The sequence below is a fragment of the Physeter macrocephalus genome, chromosome 9 (genome assembly GCF_002837175.3).
Source record: "Physeter macrocephalus isolate SW-GA chromosome 9, ASM283717v5, whole genome shotgun sequence".
NCBI lineage: Eukaryota > Metazoa > Chordata > Mammalia > Artiodactyla > Physeteridae > Physeter > Physeter macrocephalus.
In genome coordinates this window covers 75,728,304-75,746,383 of record NC_041222.1, presented here as the reverse complement: position 1 = coordinate 75,746,383, position 18,080 = coordinate 75,728,304, and the positions used below count along the sequence as shown (strand labels likewise).

At 33.3% G+C, this 18,080-nt stretch overlaps 1 protein-coding gene across 3 annotated transcripts in view; it reads left to right on the top strand.

Moving 5' to 3' along the window:
- GKAP1 (G kinase anchoring protein 1) overlaps positions 1–17,780 on the top strand; it is an 80,336-nt gene extending 62,556 nt beyond the window's left edge. For 2 of the 3 annotated variants that reach the window (XM_024132846.2, XM_028494092.2), the window contains 5 exons: positions 6,890–6,991; positions 10,726–10,789; positions 14,039–14,109; positions 14,617–14,694; positions 17,453–17,780. In XM_024132846.2, coding sequence (XP_023988614.1) covers positions 6,890–6,991; positions 10,726–10,789; positions 14,039–14,109; positions 14,617–14,694; positions 17,453–17,500 — 363 coding nt within the window. In that variant the 3' untranslated portion in view covers positions 17,501–17,780. The other variant, XM_028494091.2, reaches the window with a different exon arrangement.
- The last annotated feature ends 300 nt before the right edge of the window (positions 17,781–18,080 follow it).

The following is an 18,080-nucleotide window of genomic DNA, read 5'->3' as shown; positions in this document are numbered from 1 at the left end:
TGGAGAAATACAGAAAGAAAAGATCTTATCCTATAGAGACCTCTAAGTCTGCATTTATTTTTCTCACCACAACCACCAGTCTTCTCTTTTACTTCCTCTTAAACTGTGAATCTGTTCTTTACCTTATTATTGACCTCCAATACTTAATGGTCAGTCATTCAACAAATTAAACACTTGCTGTGTTGTGTTATATAGGACACAAAAGAAGCCATACTCTTAAGAACTTGTCAGTCCAATGCAGCAATAATATTGCTTTATAAAAACACTATACCACATGAAAATCTATTTTCAACTTAGTATGGGAAATCCTTGCCTGCCCTGAGGTACTTGTGAGCTTCTTCCTTTCTGGCATTGAATTAAATTTTGTTTTCCAGTCTTGTCTTGACTGTCAAATTTTATGTACAGTGCAAGCAACTGTGTTAACATTTATAGTTAGCATATTTGTTTCCTCTTTTTACATTGATTATGATTTTCCCCGTTGTGGTTCATATCTTCTTATTTTTCTAAGTCATCTCAGAGCATTGTTGGATAGTAAGAATGAAATTAATATACTTGAGCAAATAATTAGATGTTTCAGATCTTCTGTAGGGCAAAGTTGGGTACACATAAGTTTAAATTATTAAGTAATGTTATTTTAAAACCAAAGTGACAGTGCAGTATAGTAGAAAGAGAACAGTCTTTGAAATCAAACCTAATAACACAAAATATAGCACTGCAGCTTATCAGCTATGTTACATTGGAATGAAATTACCTGCCTTTCATGCACTGTTATTATGAAAATTAACGATTATGATGTAAAATGTTTAGCAGAGCATGTTGTACACAGCATGCACTTGATAATTGTTTTTGTACAAGGTGGAAAGTGGTAGATCCAAAAAACGTAATTCATAGGAATGGAGATGAGAGATGGCTTTATTAGGAGAAAATAGCTTTTGGTTTTTGTGGGTTTTTAAAAAAATATTTATTTATTTATTTGGCTGTGCCAGGTCTTAGTTGTGGCATGTGGGATCTTTAGTTGCAGCATGCGGGCTCTTTTAGCTGTAGCATGTAGACTCTTAGTTGCAGCATGCAGGATCTATTTCCCTGTCCAGGGGTCGAACCTGGGCCCCCTGCATTGGGAGCGCGGAGTCTTAACCACTGGACCACCAGGGAAGTCAGAAAATAGCTTTTGAATTGGAATTTAAGGGACAGTAGAATTTGAACATGAAGAAGTGAGGGAGAAGAAACTGGAATGTCAGAGTAAAAGAATGGAGGCAGTGAAGAATAAACCAGTTTAATTAAGACAAAATTCAAAGAGGAGCATAGTATAAATTTGGCACAGTGGGTTTGGAGGGATTGTGGAGGACTTAAAAGCCTGATTTATGATTTAGTCAGGAGATTAATAAAGAATTTTTGTAAGTTTTTAAGCAGAGGACAAAGTTCTATATGGTAATACTAATTTCATTGCAGTGCCTAGGAAAAACTGAAGGAAGGTGAAGACTAGTGATAGGAATTGGACAATATGCCGTATGGTAAGGATGTAGAACAACAGTAACAAATTACTAGTGGTAATGTAATTTGGTATGACCATTTTGGAGAACAATTTGGCATTAACTTTTAAAGTTGAAGATGATGGGGAGACTGTGTTTTAGAGATTCTATGTTAGATTAAACCCTGAAGACATCTTCAACAAGAATGATTCAAACTCAGTTGTTTGTGACAACAAAATCAGTAGGAGAAATGAATGAGCTACAGCAATACATAGCAACATGGATGAATATCAAAAACAATCTTTAATGAAAAAAGCAAGTCACCAAATAGTTTGATGCCATTTATATAAATTTCAAAAAATAGAAAATTTAATATATTACTCAGGGATATTGTTATAAAAGACTAGCAAAGGAATAGAATAACAAACACAAAATTCATAATAGTGGATTTTTTTGGGGGGGGAAGGGATGTATTGGGGAGAGGCACATGGAGGATGCCAAAATACTGGTAATGTTCACACAATCTGCATATTGGTTTTTTTTTTTTTTTTACCTTACTTGTGTCATTCCTTTATATATTATTTTGCACGTGCAAAACTTTTCATCATTAAAAAAACTAGGATTTTTGTCATGTCATTGAGTGTAGTGGGGAAAAAGAAAGATTGAGGCCATTAAAAATAATCTTTTTATCTACCTCCTTCCTCTCCCCCTTGCACTCCTTTTTCAGAGAAAGAAAGCCCTTCTTTTTGCAAAGGTTAAAATTCTTTTAAACTGTACATTAATATACCAGAAATTTTTAAAGGTGAAAAATAAATCCATCCTAGTTCAACCAGTCTTAACATTTGGTTTCATTTTTGAATAGTACTTTTCTAGGAAAATGCCACATGTATAGGTATTTAAAAAATAACTAATGATAAGGACTATAGTTTTTGGTAGCCCCTTATGTAAACCATGGTTATAGTCTGTCAAATCAACATGCTGTAATTTGTTTAGGTCATTACCCTAATATTGAACATTTAGGTTGTTTAGAATTGGTCACTTGATATTCATTGAATATATTCATATATTTAATTTTTTTATGAATTTCTCTTTGGAATACATTCTTAAAAATAGTAATTGCATCAAAGCATGTAAACATCTGTGTTGCTCTTGGTGTGTTACCAACATTGTCTTCTAGCAGCAGAATATGAGTTTACTAACTTCCACAGCTTCACTGGCATTCCCTCTAATGGCCTTCGGGGCTCTGTTTTATCAATTGTCTTTGTGGCATATTTCACTCTCTTGTTCTGTGAATACCTTATACTCACTGTGTCCAAACTCGAGGTCATCGTTTACTCTCCAAACCAAGCATTTGGCTTGACTTCATCATTTCTGTTTTTGGTTTTATCATTTTATCCAGATATTCAGACTCTGAACCTCCTGTTTCACTTTTCTGTTTTTCAAGGTTTGGGAGTTTTTAATCTTTGAGATAGTTCTCAGATCTATCTTCTCTTCCATTCTTATTAACATTTCTCTAGTTTAGGCTCTCATTATCTTTTGCTGGTATTATTTCAGTAACCTAATAAGTCTTTCTGCATCCTGCCTTCTAATTATAGGTAATTTATCTTCTACATTGCTAACAGATGACTTTTTAAAAAAATTTTTTGGCCGCACCACACGGCACGTGGGACCTTAGTTCCCTGACCAGGGATCGAACCTGTGCCCCCTGCACTGGAAGCGCGGAGTCTTAACCACTGGACCGCCAGGGAAGTCCCAACAGATGACTTTTTGAAAAGCAAGACTTCCATTCTGCCACACCATGTCCCTAAGCTTCAGTGTCTGTTGAATCAAGTGCAAATGTCCTTGACCTGACATTTAAAGCCCTCAAGCTTTTCATACTGAGAGTCCCAACCCATTTAACCAGTCCTGAAATCAATTTAGTAGATTGCTACCAGCACTAACCAAAAAAAAAAGTTGTCAGCGTATATGATATCTGTTTGTATTTTATGAAAATTTTTTCTGTGTGTATATATATATAACATACAAATATACATACATACACTGACATGTATGTGCATTCTGGGTCATGATATAAAACATTCCTTAACATGGGTCACTGTCAAGTAAGTTTGAAAGCATTGTTCTACAGTGTAGCTTTGGCCTAAGTAACTTCAGCTGTACTCTTTCCAGTTTTTTCTCCTAGCTAGAGCAGAGCACTCCTATCACAGCGCTGGATCCTTCCCAGCTTTGCTCAAGGTTCATTTCATATGCCATCTCCTCCCTGAAGCTCTCTCATTGCCCTATCCCAATCCCAAACACAGAAAACCTGGATATGATCTTTCCTTCTTTTTCTATACCCCATAGCATTTTGTTTTTCTTATGGCACATTTCACTCAGCACATTTTTATTTGTTATTATTTTTAATAGATTACAAATCCCTTGTGGACATAGACTTATACACCCTTTTATCTTCATTTTAGTATAATGTCTTCTACTTAGAAGATAAGTTTAAAATTTATTTAATGAAACGTAGGACTTCATAAAAATGGGTATACATTAAAACAATATGATTTTGTTTTAAAAAGTGATGTTTGTTGTAGAAATTCTGGAAATAACTGATAAGAAGTGAAGAAATTTTAATAATGGCAGAAATATTTGAGGGCTTAGTATATATTTGCCAGATATTCTATTAAGTACTTAAAATGATTATTTCATTCAGTTCTCACAGTTAACTGTGAAGTTGATAGGCATCTTTATGATCCCCAATTTGCAGATGCAGTGGAAAAAATTGACCCTAATCTCATTCACTTGGAGAAAACTACCATTGATACTTTGTTGTGGTCCTACTGTTCTATGGATTTACACTTTTTCCCCAATAATGTAGAAACTTACATGGACCACTTTTCAGTTAAATACAGATATGGTGAGCAATTCAGATCATTAAGTAATACATTGACCCTTGAACAACACAGGTTTGAACTGCTTGGGTTTACTTATACATGGATTTTTTTCAGTCGAGGTTGGTTGACTCTGCGGATGCAGAGGAACCACATATACAGAAGGCTGACTATATTCGACTATGTGTATTTTTGATTTCTCAGAGGGTTGGCGTCCCTAACCCTAACATTGTCCAAGGGTCAACTGTAGTGTTTTTACATTAAATAATAATGTTTATAGCTAAATTGCTTTCAGTTACCCACACTGAGGAAAAAATTTAAATATACCAGTTTGATATAACATTGTTTACTACTGAGGTTGTACACTTTTTGATTTTTTATTGGTCATATTCCTGCATATAGGTGCCACTGTTTTTTCTAGTTTTTTTCATTTACCATTCGATTTTGTTTCAGTGTTTGGAGATTTTTCATCAAGTTAAATCTATCAATCTTTTCCTTTTTGTTTTCTCCCTTTCATACTGTGTTCAGAAGAGCTTTCCTATTCAAAGATGTTAGCTAGTAATATTATAAAGAGTTTATTTTAATACTTAAGTGGTTTTATTTTTAATTAAAATACTATTTTATATTATTCAATGATTATATACTCAGTATAAAACAATTTTGATGAAAGGAAATTTTTAAACAATAAAGTGAAATCTTCCATAATAATTCTAAGAGAGTTATTAAAATGTTGGTGTATGTCCTTCCAGGATTTTTTCTTTGTATATAGTATTACAATTTTGGGATCATACGGATGTGTTTTATGGTTCTGTATCATCTTTAGTGATTTCAGAGCTTTCAGTTTTGTAAATTTGTCATATATTTAGCCTATATCCTTATTGTTGGGCATTTAAATTGATGTCCAATTTTTTGTTGTAGCTGCAGTGAACACTTTCATAGATACTCCCGCCTTGCGTATCTATTTAAGATAAATTCCCGGAAATGAGATTTTTGGGCCATTATAATAGTATGTGTATTTCTAATTTTGATCCAAATTTTTTCTTCTGAAATCATCTTATACTGTCATCTTCTTCACTAAGCTCCAACCGTGCTTGCCTCTTTACTATCCTTCAAATTCTCTAGGCTCTTTCCTGCCTCAGGGCCTTTATACCTACTGTTCTTTCTACCTGGAAAGCTCTTATCTCCCTCCACTTTTTACTTAGCCAATTCCTACCCAGTCACTCAAGGTTCATCTTAAGGGTCATGGCCTCAGAGCTTCCCTGATCCACCAGGGAATAATCCACATTATTCCCTTTATAGCACTTTATAGCACTCCTATCTAAAAACATGCTTTGTTTCTTTTCGTCATTGCTTAAACCTTGGATTCTAATTGCAGCATTTCTTTATGTAATATCTGCCTCCTCCACCAGACAAGTCCCATGAGGGCAAGAATCTTTTCAGTTCTGTTCACCATTGTACACCCAGCATAGGTGCTCAGTGAGTATTTTTGGAATAAAATTGTTGCCACATGACTCATTATATATAGAGAACCAATATATATTCTTATGAAAAGTATGACTTTGGGTTGATTTTTTTGCATTTAAATTTATTTATTTTGGTGTATCTTACAAGATGGCAGGCATTTAACTTGATTTTTCATTTGTCCCATATACTACCATTATTCTGTAATTCAGCCTTTTCTCACTTCTTTAAAATCCCATAGTTAGTTATATTATAATAAATTCTTGTGTCTTAAATCTCTTTCTGGACTTTCTTTTCTGTTACATTGCTGTGTCAACACAGGTGCCATGACATGCTGTTTTAATTATTTTTGCTGTATAATATATAATTAACTGGTAGGCAAATTCTACTGCATTAACTTTTTGTTTCTATCCTGTATTCTCCCAGGTGAAGTTTTTACTATCTCGCTAAGTTCCAAAGAACAAAACTATTGAAATTTCTATTGCAATTTTATTGAATGTACAAATTCATATTTAGTAATACATAGTTTTCCTATCTAAAAACATGCTTTGTTCTGTCCTTTTCAATATTTTATCATTTATTGATCCTGAAAATTACTGAATTTTATTCTTAGGGATATTTTTTATTGCTGTCTGGAGAAAATGTTTTTTCTAGTTATATCTTCTATGTGTTATTTGCTAGTATAGAGAAAAACTATTTATTTTTGGTTTTTTGTATTATTTATTTTGTATTTTTCTCATAAGTTTTCAATTCTTTTAGGTTTTTAAGATAGACTAATAACAACTTGTCAGAGACCACTTTAGTATGTTTATTCCAGGATGGAAATATCATTTCAAAGCCTTGATATTGTTCTAGGTTACGTTTGTAGTTTGAGATTAGGCATAAATATCTTATTTGCTTGTACTGTACATAATTACATTTATAAAATTGAGTACAAGTGGAAATGTAGTCAACAGTTTAGGTTGCTTTAGAAAATGAATTAAAATTGGGACTTTTTTTCCCTCTTAAACCTTTCAAAAAGGATATTGTAAATCAGAACTGGCAGAACTGTCTTAGTTCTAAAATGGTGTTTTCCCCCTTTAGGAAGTAGTTCTAAAAGATGGAAGAATTGAAAGACTAAAGTTGGAACTTGAAAGAAAAGATGCTGAAATCCAGAAGCTGAAAAATGTGATCACTCAGTGGGAGGTTTGTATATATTTACTGTTGTAAACTATAAAATAAGTCTATAAATTTGTACATTTTCTGTTTTTATTATATTGAAATATGCTTAATATTTGATTGATAGAAATATTTCTGCTATTTAGGTTTTTTTAACTATATATAATCTGAATGATAGTATATTTTTATCATAGTAAAATACATATAACATTAAATTTTCCATTTTAACGTGTACAATTCAGTGGCATTAAGTACTTTCTCAGTGTTGTGTAACCATCACCACTGTCTATTTCCAGAACTTTTTCATCATCCCAAACAGAAACTCTGTACCCATTAAACTCCCTATTTCCCCTTCTACTGCAATCCTTGATAACCTCTAATCTCTGTAAATTTGCCTATTCTAGGTACTTCCTATAAGTGGAATCATATATTTGTCCTTTTGTGTCTGCCTTATTTCACTTGGCATGTTTTCAGCATGCATATCCATGTTGTAGCACGTATCAGAACTTAATTCCTTTTTATGGCTGAATAATACTCCACTGTATGTATATACCATATTTTTTGTTTATTCGTCTGTTGATGGACACTTGCACTATTTCCACCTTTTGGCTATTGTGAATAATACAGCTATGAACATTGGTGTACAAGTATCTGAGTCCCTGCTTTCAATTCTTTTGGTATATACCTAAGAGTGGAATTTCTATATCATATGGTAATTCTATGTTCAACTTTTTTTTTTTCTTTTTTTGTGGTACGCGGGCCTCTCACTGTTGTGGCCTCTTCCGTTGCGGAGCACAGGCTCCCGGTGTGCAGGCTCAGTGGCCATGGCTCATGGGCCCAGCCGCTCCGTGGCATGTGGGATCCCTCCCGGACTGGGGCATGAACCCGTGTCCCCTGCATCGGCAGGCGGACTCTCAACCACTGTGCCACCAGGGAAGCCCTATGTTTAACTTTTTAAGGAACCATCAAACTGTTTTCCTTAGCAGCTGCACCATGTTACATTTCCACCAGCAATGAACAAGGGTACCAATTTCTTCACATCCTTGCCAACACTTGTCATTTATACAATTTTTTTTTTAACCACAAACCTATTACTCTCCTCCTTTCTTAGGCTTTCAAAAAAATCTCTTATTCATCTCAGGTATCATTCTCTTTTTGAACTAATATTTATTCACTCAACAATTATTTGTTGAATGCCTGTAATAGGCCAGGTGCTTTTCTGGAGCCTGTGTATGTAATAGTGAAAAAAAGTCAAGTTCCAGCCCTGCTGGTTCTTATATTTCCCTTCCTTGTCTACTCATGCCTTTAAGAATTATCCCTGTTAAAACCTTTTTGAACTGCACCCACTTCTGCCTTAGCTTTTTCTTTGTCATTTATATTTTCTTTTGCTTTTTTTGAGCACTTACTATGTGTTAGGCACAGTGAATACAAAGATGAGTAAGAAGCTCATAGTCTAATGGAGAAGATAATCATGTAAATAATTGCAGTACAATGTAGAATTTGTGATTGAGATCTGACAGAGTGCTCCAGAAGCCCAGAAACAGGAATGAATCCGTTGCTGCTATTGAAAATTGGTAAAGCTTTCACCAAAAAAAAGATAGTTTTTCCAGATAGAACAGTGCATACAAGGCATGAGAATGGTAGGAAATGCATTGTTACTGACGTTTAGAGAAATGCAAAGTTGTAGAAGGTGAGATTGGGGGTGTTAGTTGAGGTCAGTATTTGAATGCATTTGCATTTTAGACAAGGAGAGGGCAGTGAAGGCTTTAGAAGGGAAGTGACATAAGAATTGTTTTGTGGAAGATAATGCACATAGCTGAGGCCTGGAGTGAAGACTGTCTGGTAACAAAATTAACAGGTACTGAGTGTAAGAGGAAGAACACATTTTGAACTGGTTTGGGGAAACGGAACTAATAGATCTTGTTTTGGACATGTTGAGTTTGAAATGGCTGTGGATGCAGGCATAGATGTTCAGGATGTTGAACATCTGTGTTGGACACATTGGAGTCACACCATATGTGCCTTTAACTTTGTGTTCTTTTTTTCATGAAGTTAAAAATACTAATGAGGGCACTGTATATTTCATACGTTCTTTATTATAAATTGCACACTACTAGGATTTTATACTCTTATGTTTTCATAGATTTACTGTTCAGGATTGTAAATGCAAAACTATATATGTTATTTTTATCACAGTATAAAGAATATTCAGGGGTAATTTTGTTCATTTGCAATTTTTGCTTTATGAGCTGGCTTTAGGTCTTGAAGACTAACTAAAGACATGCTTCCATATACACTGATCTGAACCTTGGCAAAAAGGCTTGAGCTAAAGATAGAGTTTGATGAGATATTAACATTGATTGAAACCCTAAGAGTGAGAATTTCATAGTGGATACGGTTTTATATTCCCAGTAGATATATTTCTGTATTCATAGTGAGTATAGTTGTAGTTGACTGTATTTGTTTTTCCCCTTCATATTTTTATGTTTCCATCTGACTTATCTCCCTCTTTCATTACTTAGCTTCTCAAAAGTCCTACTCCCTTTTATGTTTACTTCTTCCATTCAATGTATTGTCTGCAGTATTACTCAGTAACATTATTGATTTATCCTCAGGAATTTACTGGACAGAGTATTTAGTAAAAGTCATCTATTGGACTTAATTAAAAATACATCACCTTTGTTTTACAAGAAAGATTTTTGAATCTGGTAATTTCTGTACATATCTGTGTACATGTTGAGAGAAGAAATTACAAGTTTCTTATATTGATCTGTTTTCTTTCCCTGACCTCTTGTATTTCTATAGTTACTAAATATATTGTTTTCTCTAATGTATTAATGTATTAAATATTTATAAATACTTCAGTGTGTGCTATAAGACATGTTGAATAAGAGTAGTGTAGGGGAAAAATTCCCTGGAATATGGACGTTAATGTGGGAACACAATTCCAAAATTGTTTATAATGTATAATTGTGTCATTCATGTAGTTTGAAAAGAAGCTAAGCCATTTTTTAAAGTTGAAAAATAATTGAAAGATATTTCAGTAAATTACTAATTCATTTCAGCCAAAATGTAAGTAATTCAAAAATTACTTTAAAAATATTTAGTTAATGAAATAACAAGATTAGTAAAGGCTTAACTGAGCAAATATAAAACTGTGCTGTACAGTAACTACTACACATGGTGTAAAATTAATACACTACATGGGTTTTAAATACATAAAAGAAAAATTTTAAATTTTTATATATAAAATAAAATAAAATAAAAATTGTAATTAAATAAAACTAAATACAGTTGAAAGTCATTTTCTCAGTAACACTGGCCACGTTTCTAGTAGTTAGTAGCCACATATTGGACAGTGGCCGATAAAGAACAGATACAGAGTTCTAGTATAGTACTGGTATAGAACTATGAATCATTTTTCTTTTTGTTTTCATATAATTATTTTGAATTGTATAAGGATTTTACTTGAGGAAGAAAAGAGAAAGACTCTTCAGGAAAATTTAGTTTTATTCTGAGTTTTCTCCACTTTTATTGTACTCTTCTTAAATACAATCACCTATAATATTGATTTGTATTATTATACAAGGGATTTAATTAAGCAGTAGACAGTTGTGAATACATTTTCCTCCATCTTTTTTCTTTCAGAAGTAATTTATGTCTTTGAGCAAGCCTAGATTCATAGCTCCATAAATTGGTAGTAAATCATTAATTATATCATTTACTTTTTAAAAATTAAATCTTTTTTCCTTGATTATTAGGCAAAGTATAAAGAAGTAAAGGCAAGAAATGCACAGTTATTGAAAATGCTTCAGGAAGGTGAAAGTAAGTGATTTCTGTGTTTTTAGAATTAAAAGTTAATCTTAAAAATATTTGAAGATAACTTTTCAAGATATATGATTTATTAATTCAACAAAATAAAAAGGTTTCCCAAAAGGATACAAACTGGATTATTGTTGATAATTTTATTATTACAAGTCTCTTTTGCAGCACCTTAGTATTACACAAGTTTACAACTATTCAGCTAAGAAACTCTTGAAATTTCAATTCTTTTAAATTATTGGAGTACATTTAGAGGGAAGACAAGAAAACATTTGCTTAAGATTCTGTTTATTAATTATTAGAGGAGAAGGCCTGTCATGATTTTAGGTTTTCCTTCTACCCCTCTCACCCGCCCCCGCCCTGACTCTTCATACGTTTGCTGCCACTCTAAACTTTTGGCAGTAGATTACCAGCAGGAAGCCAAGGAAATCAATCAAAAAAGATTAGAGATAATAACATTAGTAAGGTTGATGTTATATGAAACCCCCCAAATCAGTTGCATTCCTGAATATGAATACCTAGTGACGCTAACCTTGAAAGCTCTCTGAAAATTTTCCATTAATAACAGAAAGGGAAGCGTGTATTAAATTTGCAAAAGAAAATGAACCATAAAAGAGACATAGAGAAAGACATGAATAGATGAGAAAGTCTTCTGAATAGACAAAATTAAGTGTAATAAACAATTTCCCTTGTTAACCAATGTTAATGAAATCCCAAATATAGCTCCTGTGAGTACTGTATAGCACTTGAGAAATTATGAAGCTCACCTTAAAGGATAAGTAAAAAAGATACCCCAAATTGTTTCAAATATGAAGATACTGGAAGTGGAATTGTCCAACCAAATATTTAAACTATTAAATAACAGTTATCAAAAACCAGAAATCATGTCTAGCTGAATAGAATATATAGTCTTGAAGTAGAGTCAAACATTTTTTATAACTTTACGATTTTTATAATATAACTGAACTGTTACAAGCTTAACTATGATAAAATAGAAGTTAAATAATAATGGGAAAAGGCATTATTTGAACAATTAGATATCAGTATCCTGAGATTAATTTAGATATGCATGTCACTGAGCTCCATGTGGATCATTTAATGAATAAAATTATGAAAATAATTGCTTACAAGATATATTTCTAATTGAAGAAAGTAAGGGTATCATTGAACATTGGATGTATGATTTTTAAATACCTAAAAATAAAGTAATATTCCTTAAGGAAACATTTGTGAAAAGTGAGAAAATTAACTGATAAAAACTCTCAAAAATAGATTAAAGGGGCTTACCTGGTGGCACAGTGGTTAAGAATCTGCCTGCCAATGCAGGGGACACAGGTTTGATCTCTGGTCCAGAAAAATCCCACATGCCACAGAGCAACTAAGCCCGTGTGCCACAATTACTGAGCCTGGGGTCTAGAGCCCACAAGCCACAACTGCTGAGCCCGGGTGCCACAACTACTGAAGCCCGTGTGCCTAGAGCCCGGGCTCTGCAACAGAGAAGCCACTGCAGTGAGAAGCCCATGCACCGCAACGAAGACTAGCCCCCGCTTGCCATAACTAGAGAAAGCCCGCGCGCAGCAACGAAGACCCAACACAGCCAAAAATAAATAAATAAAATTTAAAAAATAGATTAAAAATGGCTACCAGTAAATAATATCAGTGTCCATACTCCGTACTATAAGTAGTCCAAGTAGAACAATTTTACACAGGACCATGACATGAAAAATACAGTACGTTAGAGTTTACAAACTCTAGCATTTATACTATAAATACAGTCAGTTATGTTACAGTACAACATGTGTTCCTAAAAATCACTAATCTCTATAAAATCATACAGTTAAAACCACAAAGTTTATGGGGAAAATGGAGTTAGGAGCATACAATACTCAAAAATTTCATCAGTGACACATTAAAAAAAAAAGGGGAACCTAATAAAAACAGTAACAGTTTTATACATGTTAAAATGGTTGAACACATAAATACTATAATAAATATGGCACTTTACTTTGAAGACAACCTAAAGTTTGCTGTAGAAGTACGTTTCAGAAGGGTTGCAGCTTGTATGTGTTACTGTTAAGTGATGGAAGGATGGAAAGTTGGTGTGGTTCTTGACACAGTGCACTGAAATAGCTGGTAGATATTTGAGGTGTGTGAGTGGGTGCAGTTTTCTTTGTTCATGAAATTGTGCTTAAGCATTAAGTACACAATTCATGTTATGTTCATGTTGTTCCCCGATGTATCAATCTCTTCGAAACACAAAACAGCATTTTAGGAAAATTGACTGTAGTTAAAATATTACATAATTGTTAAAAATCACTAGTTCTCAGTGAGTGCGTTTAATTCTGAGGATGGAGGAGTAGAAAGTATAATTTGTAAAAGTTCCCAAGTTGATTCTTAAGGGACTGTGATTTGTTTCTTGACACAGCATCTCACCTTAGTGCATATCATATTAAACTATGAAAAATAAATTTGAATGACAGTTATATTGGTGGAGCTGTGGTGATATCAGTACTCTTATATATTTCAACATTTCCTCCTTTACTCATTTTATTAGTTTTACCTCTTCACTCTCTCCTAGCTTTTCAAAGTTGAAGAATTAGTTTTTCATGTATTAGCCTTTACCATAGGTTAAGTAAATTGTCAGCCATGTGGAAATTTTTAAAGCTTAGGGAACACAGAGGCCAAAGAATAGATCTCTTGCTTCCCCAAAGAGGGAAAAACCTCTAGACAAATGAACAGTTCTGAGACCACAGATGTTATATGATTAACTGTGCTCATATGAGCTAACACTTATTTGCTAGTGCTTTAATGGTATGAAAAGTCATATAACAATAATTCTTGTGGGCCTTATGATATGCACACCTTGACAATTTAACAAAAACACTCTACATTGTTTTTAAAATCTTGCTTTAAGATTAGTCAAGGCATTTTAAAGTTTTTTTCCCTATGTGAAATATTTTATTTTCTCTGTCCTTGTCCTTTTTAGTATAAATGGAAAAAATCTCTTGTCATATCTGTACAATTAATATTTTAACACCACAAATGTAGAATTTCCAATAAAAGCTGCTGTGGTGATAATAATGATCAGAATTTACTAGTGAAAATTAAGAGGTATATATAGGGTCAAGAAATACATTAAGTATGAGGACAATTAATCTTTGTCTGACTGCATTGCTGTCTTGGTTCACTAAAAGTACTGTTAAAGTATGAGTGATTGAAAAGATTATACTGCTGTTTTTCCTTTTTTGTCAGTGAAAGATAAAGCAGAAATACTTCTGCAAGTTGATGAATCACAAAGTATCAAGAATGAGCTAACGATACAGGTAAGAAAAACTATATATAGGACTGGTTATATTAAGCTGTTCTTTAGTCCTGAATTATGAAACTTGACTAAACAAAAACACAGCCCATCAAGACTGCAAACCATACTTCATTATTATTATGTAATAGCAAATGATTGAAAATTCTGTTTACTGAACTGAGGGAGGTATGTATGTCCTAAAGAATAGGGGAAGATAAGGTTGTATTTTAGTTGATGTGGGCTGAATATAGAGATAGAAAGGACAGACAGAACTTACCCTGTTCATGGACTTGATTTTCTCCCCTTCCCATCCTTATTCTTTGGTCTTGTCTTAGAACAGTGAGCTTGCCCTACGTATCTTTAATATACAGCTGAATAAAATGCCTAATTGAAATTGTTTGTGAGGAGAGAAGTTCTCTTCTAATGCTCATTAATCTCATGGTCAAAAATCATCATTGTGAATAACAATTAAGAGTATTTACCAAAAAAGACCAAAAAAAGTCTTTTTTTATTGAATATTTGGTTATAGGTAACTTCACTTCATGCTGCGTTAGAACAAGAAAGATCTAAAGTGAAAGTATTACAAGCAGAATTAGCCAAATATCAGGTATGCTTTTATAATTATGAAAGTGTTTTCATCACAAATAATACATTTGGAATAGGTATATACGTGTGAGAATAAATGTACTATTTTATTCTTAGGCCAAAATTTATTCACCAAACATATTGATAATTTTGTTATTATTGGTTATATAATTTACATCGTAGAAAATGTTAAGTTTATTCTAGACATTGGTATATACAGCAATAACTAAAGTAACTCAAAAAGACCTTTGGTACTACATAGATGATGTGAGATATGTGCCAGTGAATCATATCGAGGGAAGGTACATAATGACATTTATCCCATTATATAATAAGTTTGATCACTTGGGTACAGCCATCTCTCCTAGATATCTTCATTGTAACGATATCTTTCCCCCTTTGTAATTAATAAATATGTGAAGTTATAGTTTGAGATTGTGTGAATATCCTTTTCTTTTTACCCAATGATTTTAGCATCCAGATTAATGATATTTTTATCAGTTATTATTTTGGTAGTTGCAAAATAGTGATTTTGCTAATTCTATCATTTCTTCTGCATTTACAAGATGGCATTCAGCAATTTTTTCTGGGTGAAGCAGTAAACAATATCAGGGCTTTGTTTCAATATATGTGTATATGTATATGTGTGAATATACACAAACACACATATATTTGTATATGCATATGTATGTGTGTCTATGTCATGATATAAAATGAGTTAATTGATGTGGGGTCATAGTCAAAAAAGTTTGAAAGCCACCACTGGTGGCCTAGAGAACATAAAAGTTGTTTAGCTCCAGCTTTGACATCAATCCAGGAAGGAAGATTCCCTTTGCCTGGGAAGCTTTGAAAAGGATCTTTGAATTATTATTATTTTTTTAAAACTCTTGTTTAGAAGAAAGGTAAGAGTTTTAAGCTATATAACATTGGTACCTCTGTATAGTGGGTATCTACCTTGTAGAAAGTTTTTTAGTAAATTTATTTTTTATTTCCCTGCTATCAGGAAATAAATCTTATTTTTAACACCTGTCATTATACATCTCAAGTTTAATATAACCTCTTCATACTTTTTTTTTCTCTGAATGAATCTTTGCAAAACTTTTATTTGGTCAGGACTGAATAACAACATTCTCATACTTGATTTTTTATTTTTTTAAAGAAGGTTGGTTGTAGACATGTTTTTGAACACCAAGAGGGAGGTTATGGGCAGAAAAAGGGTGAAACAAACAAAGAGAAGCTGCCAACATTATTAAATAGTCTGGGTTCCATGTGCCCTTGATATAACCACCACTCTAAAAAATGTGCTTTCACAGACAAGTAGTTCCCAAACTTGGCTGATCATCAGAATTTCTTGGGAACTTTTTGATTGTTCAGCCCACTACTAATTATCATAAGTAAATAGGCTGGGACAAAGTCTAGATATCAGAATTTTAAAAATATTACTACTTAAGTGATTCTAGTAATTAACCAAGTCGATTCTAGTAATTAACCAAGTCTGAGTATCATTGCCATAGTTTATAAAATGGTAGAAAAATTATAAAATTATTATAAATACATCAAACCATTATTTATGGTTAAAATGGAGGGTAGAATAGTTACGGATGATTAAATTTTTTTGTACCTTTGTGCTTTCCATATTTTTTAAATGATTATTTTGCTTTTTGCATCAGAGTAAGGCAGAAAATGTTGTTAAAAGTAATTAATGAAAAATACTTCCTGTCTTTTAAGCCACCTTTCCCTTTCTTTGGCTCAAGTCAAATACCATTGATGGCATTTCACTTGGAGGAAATTAAATACAGATTTATATATGTCACTGAGCAAATATGAAAAGTATAATCTTTTCAACCCACTGATGAACAAAATCAGATTTCTAATGCTGTCTTATATGAACAAAACTATACAGAACTTGAATTAGAAATTGAATTACCCAAAAGGGTAATGAAGTGAATCACCAAATTTGCTGATCATATGGAGTAAATTGTCTGTTTTGATCAATTTTTTTTTTTTTTTTTTTGGCTGCATTGGGTCTTCGTTGCTGTGCGCAGGCTCTCTCTAGTTGAAGCAAACGGGGCTACTCTTCGTTGTGGTGCACCGACTTCTCATTGCAGTGGCTTCTCTTGTTGTGGAGCATGGGTTCTAGTTGCGCGGGCTTCAGTAGTTGCAGCACGAAGGCTCAGTAGTTGTGGCACACAGGCCCTTGAGCATGTGGGCTTCAGTAGTTGAGGTGTGTGGGCTCAGTAGTTGCAGCGTGCGGGCTCTAGGTCATGTAGGCTTCAGTAGTTGTGGCGTGTGGGCTCAGTGGTGTGGCTCGCAGGCTCTAGAGCACAGGCTCAGAAGTTGTGGCTCACGGGCTTAGTCGCTCTGCAGCACGTGGGATCTTCCCAGACCAGGGATCAAACCCTGCATTGGCAGGCGGATTCTTAACCACTGCGCCACCAGGGAAGTCCTGATCAAAATTTTTATTTAAAAAAAAAAATCTGGGACAGTGCAAATGAGCTCTAAAAAATAAGATACTGGTGATCAGACTAAGTCCAGACTAGTTCAAATAGATAACTGTTTTCTACAACCTACTTTAACCGTTTGTAAAAATAACAACAGTTATTGCTATTTAAAATATGTAAAAATAATTTAGTGGTATGTTCATTCAAATATGCAACAAACTCAGAAAAGAAGTTCCTTCCTTTTCATAGTCAAAAATGCCTTTGATCTCATTTATTCTTGAAAAGAAAATGCCCCCAAAATGTTATTTCCTAAATAATTTACCCTATTTTTCTTTACAGGGTGGCAGAAAAGGGAAAAGAAACTCTGAATCCGACCAGTGTAGGTGATTCCATTAGCCTTTGAGGTCAACACAAAAATTAAAACTTTCAGGGTTTTGCAAAAATGTATATATTTAATGCTGTGCAACTGCTGAACTATGCAGTTTTTGTTGAAGAAACTTAAAATAATTAGCTCACTAATGGTTTATAATTTTATGTCCTTTTGGCTTAAAGTGAAAAGAAGAAAAATAGAATTCCAGCACAACTCAATGATTATTGTTTACTATTCGTACTTCTTATCACCTTAGTTTTTCATCAGTCAATAAAATTAATTTACTCTTCCATTAATGTTTGATTTTTTTAAAATTTCAGAAACAGTGTGAAAGTATTGTTTTTGCTTATAGCACAATCAATTTAATTGGATTTAAGCTCAGTGAATATTTATGCAGCACTTTGTGCATGCTAAACCCTATAGAACATACAAGATATCCTCAAATGTCTTATGCTCAGGGGAAATAGAAGGTGGGGGTGGGTAATGACAACAGCAACAAAAAATTACCATACATATTAGAGTGTGATATCACATTGTTTGGAAATTGAGAAAACTTGCATGAGATATTGGGTTGGCCAAAAAGTGCCTTCGGTTTTT